General features: G+C 35.0%; 1 protein-coding gene across 1 annotated transcript; it reads left to right on the forward strand.

Moving 5' to 3' along the window:
* The first annotated feature begins 1,779 nt into the window (after positions 1–1,779).
* pnpla2 (patatin-like phospholipase domain containing 2) lies at positions 1,780–9,303 on the forward strand. Its single transcript, XM_087796931.1, has 9 exons — positions 1,780–2,113; positions 2,447–2,679; positions 3,568–3,633; positions 4,323–4,532; positions 4,611–4,671; positions 5,906–6,106; positions 6,219–6,351; positions 7,168–7,290; positions 8,291–9,303. Exons 1-9 carry the CDS (start codon positions 1,933–1,935, stop codon positions 8,670–8,672), a joined length of 1,590 nt encoding a protein of 529 aa, XP_087653057.1. The 5' UTR covers positions 1,780–1,932; the 3' UTR covers positions 8,673–9,303.
* Positions 9,304–10,202: the final 899 nt, after the last annotated feature.

Below are 10,202 nucleotides of genomic sequence, written 5' to 3' on the forward strand. Positions count from 1 at the left end.
TGTTCAGAGGCGGGTCTGTATAAACTGACTGTAATAACATGGGATGCCGTTTGATGGCGCTGTCTACTTCAATTTATTATGTTATTGTCTTAGCCTATAATACCAAGAGAATAACATTACATTGTTTGGATGTTAATTTAGACATTAATTTGATAATAATTACACCCAAATAGTGTGCGAACAGATCGTTTTGCACACGTAATTATTTTTTTATTTAGCATTTTAACTTTACTTTTGGACTTAATTTATCTTTATTTATTTCATTTTTTTGGTTTGTTTCTGTCTTATGTTGCTGTTGCAATAGTTCAATCTTTTTTATACAACTCTTGCTAATACATAACCCTTATTTTTAAGCTTTGAAAAAAATGACTTTTTAAAATGCATGCATCATTTTTGGACGTATTCTGGAAAGAAAATGTATTAGTGCTGAATATATATATTATATATATCATAATAATATATTTATATAATATGACAGACAGACAGACAGACAGACAGACAGACAGACAGACAGATAGATAGATAGACAGATAGACAGATAGACAGATAGACAGATAGACAGATAGACAGATAGACAGATAGACAGATAGATAGATAGATAGATAGATAGATAGATAGATAGATAGATAGATAGATAGATAGATAGATAGATAGATAGATAGATAGATAGATAGATAAAACTTTATTGATTCCTCTGGAGACTGTTAACAAGTCAAAAGAAATTGTCACACAGTGTTCAAACTGGGTCACTCGGATAATGCTGTCCAGCTCAAATCAGGCCAGTATTTATGCTCTGGATTACAAATTACAGCTGATTCTCTGCAACAACAAAAAAAAATCAATAATGATTATTAAACAACAACAAAACAACAATAACAGTCCTTGAATTTATTTTTGTAGTACGTCATGATAAAATAAGTACAATATTGAAATTATAATTATTTTACATTTATTCAAAACAATATTCTGTAAGAAGAAAACCAGCATAAATGGCATATATCACATGTATCATTTTAAAAGCAATACATTGACTAATGATAATATACACAGTCGTTTTTAAACTCATCCATGTGTCTGTCCTTCATTTCCCATCACCACGTACGAGACTGGGGAGGGGTCGGTTCACTGGAACACAAAATCCCCACAGTACAAATAAACTTTGTAAAGGACATCCTAATTGATTTCTAGGTGTTTACGCTCTCGTGTGTGGCTGCTCCGGGTCACAAACTGCCCTATGACAGAATCCCTCTGGAATGTTGTGGTTTTGTTGTGGTGACGTTGTTGTTTTCGGATTTCAATTGCATGTTCGCACATTCCTTAGTTTTTCATTAGTATTTGAACACTAATAACTGTGAATTCATCTTTATCATTACATTTTCCATATCATGGATTTGACCTCAGTGTGGTGGAATTATTATTACTATTATTATTTTAACGATTAAAATACATTTTTCACAAATCAAAATCTAACAAAAATACTTTTACACCACGTCTAATGTATTCTGCATAGGTATATGTTTTTTAATTTAAAAAAAAAAATTAAAATCGAATTGCCGGCTCTAAAGTTACACGTTGTTCTAAATAAAGGGCTGAGTGCTGGTGTGCCGGCGGCTCGTTCTCTGATTGGTCACAATTGTATCCGGTGTGTACGGCGTGGTTTCTAATTGGTGGAACACGGTCCCGCCTTCTATGACGCAGGTGTCAAAATAAAAACAAGCAGCAGCTCTTTCCCACGTTGTTTCGAATGAGAGAATATCGTCTTTTTGTCAACAGGTCCTTGTCTCGCGACATCAAATTGTGGGAACAAGACGTATCTCTCAGCACTTCGAGTTAGTCGAGAGGCTAAAACATTACCGGCTGCACATGATCGTCATGTACGAACTTATTTTCATTATTTTAAACGATTTGTAAAGTTTTAGTTTTGGTTCAGAAATGTTTCCTTTGGACTGGAACATCTCGTTCGCCGGATGCGGCTTCTTGGGAATCTACCACGTCGGCGTCGCCAGCTGCCTCCTTCAACAAGCTCCTTTTCTGGTTCACAACGCCAGAAACATCTATGGAGCGTCCGCTGGAGCTCTTGCTGCTACTGCTCTGGTCACAGATGTGTGTCTGGGTATGATACTTTTTCAAAGTGAAAAAAATTAAATACCTTGTTTGAGTACGATTCAGACTCAAATAAAATCATTAATGTCCATCCTTGATCACTTTCTTGTTTCAAATATCTTATTAGAACACAATGCAAAATATTTTATTATATTTAAAGTTGGATTTGGGTGATGTTTGTATCTGCTTTTTATTGACTATAATAAAATAATTTAAATCATTCAACATTAACACTTAACATGTCTACACCAAATAAAATGTAGAGTTGTGTTCTTTTATTCAACTCGATCACTAAAAAATTAAGTAAATGTATTCTTGACTGCTTCCATTTTTCTTTTTCCAGGCCAGACTGGTGCCGGTATTATCAATGTTGCCAAAGAGGCCAGAAAGCGTTTTCTTGGCCCGTTGCATCCGTCCTTCAACCTGATGAAGATAGTCCGACTTATGTTGCAACAGACCCTGCCAGCCGACTGTCACGAGCGGGCGTCAGGGAGGCTAGGGATCTCTCTGACCAGAGTGATGGACGGGGAAAATGTCTTGGTGTCACACTTCAAGAACAAGGAAGAGTTGGTACAGGTATGTAACATGTTTTATCTCCTTTTGTATATGGTACATGAGAACTGTGCAGTAAGTAAAATGGCAAGTTTAACTAAAACGGGTAGTTACTTTGCCTAACCTTAACCTTATACTTTTATTTTATTTTTATTTTATTTTATTCTATTTTATTTTGTTAATAGTGTTAAATGTCTAATATTGTAAATAATTTGTATATTTTTAAGATCGTTTCATTTTTTTTTTTTATTATCTCTTTTATTATTTCTTTTTTCCTTGCACTTTATTTTTTTTCAACTGTGCTGTTGTAAAAGCGTGTTTCCCCTCTGGGGATGAATAAACATTTTCTATTCTATTCTATTCTATACCTTCTCTAACAAAGCTCTGGGCAAAGTGTCTGTATTTATGTTTCCCTAAAATAATATGTAGAAACAATTTTATTTTCCATTATTCATTACTTAAACAATATCATCTAATAGGGTTTTTGTTTTAGGACTAGTGTCCTCTGCTGTTGTCAGTATTTATTAACCCTAAAAAATGTAAGTAAATATAAAAAGTATATGTATATTTGGAAAAAAAATTGCTATTGTATCAGATTTTTAAGTGAAAGTTTTAAAAAATACAATCAATAATAAATACAAATTTACCATAATTAGCTTGATTTAATTGGATTTTTTCAGATTTTTTCTTTTCTTTTTAACGTATTCCATTTATACTTGATGACCTCTCACAATAGTCACTGTATAAAATGTAATTGTCCACCAATGGTCTTGTATAACCTCACAAACCTTGGTTCTTGTCCCCTAAGTAAACATAATAACACCTTATCAATGTTCGATTCTTTTGTGTTATCTGCAAGTTAAACAACACATTTGCCAATGTTGTGCGTTTTTGTGTGTCTCCCTTCCTCAGGCTTGTGTGTGCAGCGCCTACATCCCTGTGTATTGTGGCTTTATTCCACCACGTCTGCAAGGAGTGGTAAATAAATCCAAATGTTTACTTTACCATTTCTCCTCGGATCAATGTTTAATTTTCATTAACTTGATTCTGTGAATAACAGTTTAATCATTATTGGTTTGAGTATACCTTAAACAATGTAGTTCAATGAACCCTAATGTCTTCTGCGGTTTCCTTTCAATCGTTTTCAACGTGCCACCCCCTCTTGGAACCCACCTTTCCTCCACAACATGCTTTCCGTCACATGACGAGTCGCATGTTTAACACAAAGGTTTTGTTCAAATAAACATTGAGCAACAACAACAGACCCTCCCTTCCTCTTGGCCAAAGTTTAAGAAGCAAAGAGCCAACTTGCTTTTACTACTTAATGAACGCTGATATTGTGTATCGGTAGCACTTGTTGTCATGGTTGCAAAGTTTTTTTTGTTGTCTTTTACCTTTAGATCCTTTAATTATAAAAGAAGATGCTACCTTATCTCAATCATTTATGATCACATCACATTGGTTGTAAACATCCAATAAGAATTATTTTTTAATGGAATTAACTAGTAAATTGAAAGACACATTTAAAAAGATAAAGTTTGGTATGAGTTTTTGTTACTTAAGTCATTCTAGTATTTGTGGCAAAAACCTTATTGAATTATTTCTATGACATATTTGTTATATGTACATGAACTCTTCATAACATGTTGTTTTTGTTCATCATTCAGCGATATGTGGATGGAGGGATCTCGGACAATTTGCCTCAGTATGAGTTAAAAAACACCATCACTGTTTCCCCCTTTTGCGGCGAGAGCGACATCTGCCCAAGAGACACATCGACCAACATACACGAGCTTCGTTTCACCAACACCAGCATACAGTTCACTCTCAGCAACCTCTACAGAGTTTCCAAGGCTCTTTTCCCTCCCGATCCTCTGGTGGGTTGATTATCTACGAAGCCGGAATCGATCGATTAAATAACCTCCAGTGACCTAAGATGTTTGCTGTTCCTGCAGGTTCTGACAGCCATGTGTAAACAGGGTTACAATGACGCTCTGCACTTTCTGAGGAGAAACGGTGAGGATACGAACAAGCCTTATCATCAGTACACGCATGTTAAGATAAGGAGTCACGCTTCATGATAACAACCTGATAATAAGCCTCGTTTTTACAATATTGTGCAAACAATTTCCTTTTTTCCACTCACATCTAGGAATATATTAACTGATGGGCCAGCAGAGGCCCCTATAGCTACACGTGTAACAGATTCGTTTTATTCCCTCTTTTTTTTCTGGTACAGTGGTCCCTCGTTTATTGCAGGGTTACTTTTTTTTTTAAAAAAACGCAATATTTGAAATCCGCAAATTTTTGACCTCTAAATTTTTCACTTTTAATTAACAACAATTATTTAAACTTGCAAACTCAACATTGCCATCCCTCTCAAAACCCTCTCAGTAACTTTGACCTGAACAGCCTCCATAATGCTTTGCCGCCCAGCCAACCAATCACAGCTGTTGATAGAATGAAGTACAGTATTGTACCAATCAGCCGAGACTATTTAAGGCACTTTGTAGAAAAGTTCTGTGATGTGTAAGTTTGATACGCTGTTCAAATAAAGCACCTGTTTGTAACTGTGTGAACAGAGACAAGGGGTTTTGCTACAATATAGTTAAATATGATGTTCCAAGAAAGAAAGACAAAGGAAAAGAAAACCTAAAACAGAAATGGGTTTAACAGAGTTTAGAAAGGAGTCATGGATTTCTCTGAATTTCAAACATTTCATTTGAATTGGGGATCAATTCTTTTTGTGAGAAAGCCGGACAAAAGATGGTTACCAGGAAGTGTATGGAAGTATATCAGTGCCATCAGAATATTAAATGGTTGAATTGAACGCTAAAACGTTAAAATTTGTTTGTTTTTTACATTTGGATCCAATTATTTTATAATGAAAGGTCCAATTTGTTATTATTTAATAATTGAATTGAGAAATTTGTTTAAGTAAATGAATGTTTATTATTTTTAAACATAGAGTCTGATATTTTGTATAAATTGACTTTTAATCTCAAACTTTTAAATTCGATTTAAAAATGAATTTCTTAATTAACTAAAAATTCAACATTTTTATGTAGAAATTATTGAATTAAATTGTTCAGAAAAAAAGTGAAATGCTTGAACTTTTTTTTAAATTCAACATTTTAACATTATAAATTCAACCATTCAATATTCTTATATGACTGATATACTTCCATACTCGATTCCAAGTAATACCAAGACTAAATGAGAATAATATACAATTTGCTGTTTGATTCAGGTCTGCTGAATTTGGATGGGCCGCTCAAAGATCAACCTCTGTTCTGTGTCGGAGAAGGAAAAGATCCTTTGGATGTTCCGAGGAGAAGCACAGAGGAGGTGGTGAAGCCACTTCAGGAGAACCAAGGATCACCATTGCTTCCTTCACAAAACCCAGCTGAGGATGAAATCACTGAACGACTTCCTGTTCATTTGCACAAAGGTGAGTAAGAATACGACGGATGTACATCTGTGACAATAAGCCTCGCATCCAAATCTCAGTCAACAAAGATAAACATGTGGTGAGATAGAAGTGTCTCTGTTTCTGTCGACAGCTCTGATTGAGGCTAGTGTGGAAAGAAGTAGTCTGCTACAGTCGCTTAGCAACCTGCTCCCCGTCAGACTGGCCTCAGTCTTGATGCTCCCCTACACTCTTCCTGTGGAGTCAGCCATGTCCTTGACTCTCAGGTAAGTCATTATTAATTGTAAAATCACCTTTTTCAGACCAGGGTCACAAAGCACTTTAGAACAATTAAAAGCAATACAAAGTTAAAATGCATACAAATTTAAAAGGCCAACACAACATAGATACATAACACCTCTGGCGCTGTGAGAAACGGCTGCCTCTCCAGTAGCTCCCGGTCCCTAACTCTTTCTTTACCCTTTTTATTTAGTTTATCTCTACTTTTTTAACTTTTTTTTTAACTTTTCCCACTAAGGGATAGCGTGCCTTATATATCCTATGGATACTTTTAATTTTGGCAGAAATTTCCCTGAGAGTGTCATCTCAAAGGGATCAATAAAGTGCAGTCTAAGTCTAAGTCTAAGTCTAGATACAAACAAATCAGCTCCAGAAAATTAGGGAAATGCCTGCACAAATAAAAAGGTCTTAAGATGTTTCTTGAAGATCACTGATGTAAGGAGGAGGCTGACAATGAATAGATCTGAAAGTAAGAACCAGAATTTTAAAGTTGATCCTGAAAGAAACTGGAAGCCAGTGAAGAGTTTTAAGGATCGGAGAAATGTGAGTTCTTCTACTTGAGCTGGTCAGAATTGTCGCTGCAGAGTTTTGTATTAGGAGACAGCCAAATAAATAAACCATCCACCAAAATAAATTGTTCCAAACTGCGTCTGTATTTCATGAATACACCTTTAAATTCTTAAAAATTATTTTTGATGAGCCAAATAATCCATTCTGCAAGAAAACAGAAGTGCAAGTTAGAAGAGATGAAGATGAAAAAACAAAGTGGTCCAAACTTTAAACTCTCTCTTTCGCCCCTGAAGGCTTTTGGAGTGGCTGCCCGACGTGCAGGAAGATGTTGGTTGGATTGGGGAGCAAGTAATAAAAATCCTACAGCATGTTCTCCGACAAGCGTCCAGCAGTGTTTTACAACATGTTTCTGCACGGTGAGTTCTGGACTCATAAAGCTGCTGCTTTTCATTGAATCCTGGTGGGAATATTAATAACGGCAGGAGGAGAAAAATGCTAAAACATTTTGTAATAAAGGATGTTATATAGATTTTTTTTTTCCAGCATGAGGCCCAATAGTTTGCAAACAAACCTCTCTAATATATAATAAAACATTTAGCTTAAGAAAGAAAACGTTTCCATATGAATGATCTTTGGTGCCAAAAAGTGGATAAAGGAGTGAACGTTCCAAGAAATGGTAATAAATTATTGTTCGTTTTTTTTAATATAGTAATTTTATTCAGATTAAATTACCCTTTTCTTCAAGTTGATGTTTAAACATTTCTATGAACTATATTTACTTACACATTAACTCCCACCTAAAATGCATTTTTATAAAAGAAAATTGTGTAAAAAGTACAATTTTAGTACCATTGGAGTGTGGTATCTTTCCAAAGCTTCTCAACCATTTTAGTTAATAAAGAACATTATATTTTATATTAATCTGCAATAAATGAAGCACTTTTTTAAATAGAAGACTGCATTAACAGTTACTATATTTAATATTTATTTATCAAGATCAATTTTCTATTTCTTCTCTAAGAGCGTAGTTCATCAAATAAATAAGAATTTACTCCAATCCTTTACACTTTTTTGATTTAAAAATATGATTGTAAAAGTGGTTTAACAAATTTTTTTTACATCGTTTTTTTATTAATTTTCTTATGCCATGCTAGGAACAGAAATGTTTACATTTTGAAATATCTTATGAATAAATATGTGCAAAAAGCATGAATGCATTTTATTTAATTTCATGATTGTGTGTTCCTTAGTGTCTTTCAAATTTAAATGAAATATATTTATATTTAGTTTGTGATCCTAGCATAGCAAAATGTTGAAATGTTGAACCCTTACGAACCCACTTTAGTTGTAGCACTTCATCACAACCATGTTGTATCCGTCACTCCCATCACACCTCCTTCTGCTGTGTTTCCCCAGGTTTTCCTGGCAACTGGAGCTGCACCATTACCAGTCCCTGCCGTCACAGATCTCCAGCGCCACCTTGTTTCCCCCCTGGGTGAACAGCAGCAGTGCTTCTCTGCAGGACGTCATCATGCGTTTGGATCAGTACAAAAGAGAGATGCTGTCAGGAGGACTGTGCATCAACATGGATCTGTACGGATCCTTCAGCAGCAGTCTAGTTACACAAGACAAGAGTTTGGCATCCATGCTGAGTGCAGATGGACTAACAATGGATGCAGAACCTCTTAAAAATAAAATGGACCTCATGGAAGCCAGCGTTGGCTTCTCAGAAAGAGTGGTTTTGTTGCCCCATGATCGAGTCGAATCAGAACTAAAAGTCGTCTTCATGGACATATAAATATGTTTAAAGAGCAACTAATGTCAAAACCCAAATTTCTCTCATGTTTCAAATGTTGAAGTCTTCCTTTCCAAGATGCAGTAAGTCTCTCATCATGACCATGTTTTGAACGTATTACTTACTTATGTCTGAGTCCATTATGATGTAATAATGGCTTCATTCCTCCTCCAGCCAGCTTGAATCACACCCTGCTTTGTTTATACAATGAGTCCCTTGGAGATGGAGACTTCCAGTATTGATGACACGCGGTGACAAACCGTGATGCTTGACCAATCGCAGCAGAGTGGGTGTGGTTATGATAAACACGATTTCATCTCCAGAAAAAAAATGTTTTCAGTGGGCGGGGCTTAAACACATTTTCAATGAAAAGAGAGTTTTGTACAAACAGACACATACTGATGATACAATAGAGTCCAACATCTATTTCAGACACACTTGAATCAACGCATTAGTTGAACTTTAAAGAATTCACGTAAAAACATTTAGTGATCCGATCTTTAAATTGAAAATACTAAACTTGGGTTTCCAAATCACATCATGTACATTTTGATTATTTGTTTGTATATATAAGGATATGATGTATATTTTTGTTCAACTCTGTTGTTTCATATAAAAAGGAAAAACAAACATGTTCACTTTCTTTGTTGTGTTAGAAATACCTCTTTTTTGTTTTACTAGTAATTAACCAGAATAGTCTTTAGAAAAGAGGAATGTTCAGGTAGAATGAACATGTAGGTCATGTGAAAATGCTGAAAAGTCATCACATAACTCAGTCGTGTGCCAACTTGAATTACAACATGTTGCAGAAATGCTGAGTTGACGTGGCACAGAGCGTTTTCTGGGAATGCAGCAGAGTTGGAGTTAAGTGTTATTGTGACGGTTGTACAGATGTTTGTTTAGGAAAACAAGCGGATCGTTACAGAGGGAGTTCTCCCCGATTACTAGGACAATTTGTAATGCGGTGCTGTGAAAACGTTCCTGTTTAAAAGTGTTTTAGTAATAGCATGGCTTTGGTGGTGACAATAAATACTTCACAGCTAGAAAAAACAAGTGATGTTTAATTCAATACTGACAACATTAAATTAAAGCAACATTTCTGTTCTTTTGAATACCCAGAAACCGGTTGAAAAACAACTGCTTTACCTAGAAAGGTTGACCTAGTGGTATATTAACAGAACGGAACAGAACACACTGTCGTCACCGGTCATATGTTGACATTTTGAGGATGGACCACTCTTTTGTCCTTCACTTGTTTATGTACTAAACTGAAAACAACTCCCCCACAAGACTCCCTGAAGAGGAACTTCTTTAAGTATACACACAAAATGTATAATATCCTATTTATATTTCAAGTTTTTGCCATTAGTATTTAACAGTGAGTATTTATGTTTTTATTTAACTTTAAAATTTGAAATGATCATGAAAGGAAGTGAATCAAATCTAAATCTCTAAAGATTTATATAAAAGCATGACAATTAGATTAAACCAAGAGAATGCATCTATACTTTAGCATTGTTTATAAAGAGTTAA

This window comes from Callionymus lyra, chromosome 8 (genome assembly GCF_982586985.1).
Source record: "Callionymus lyra chromosome 8, fCalLyr1.hap1.1, whole genome shotgun sequence".
In the NCBI taxonomy this organism is placed as follows: domain Eukaryota; kingdom Metazoa; phylum Chordata; class Actinopteri; order Syngnathiformes; family Callionymidae; genus Callionymus; species Callionymus lyra.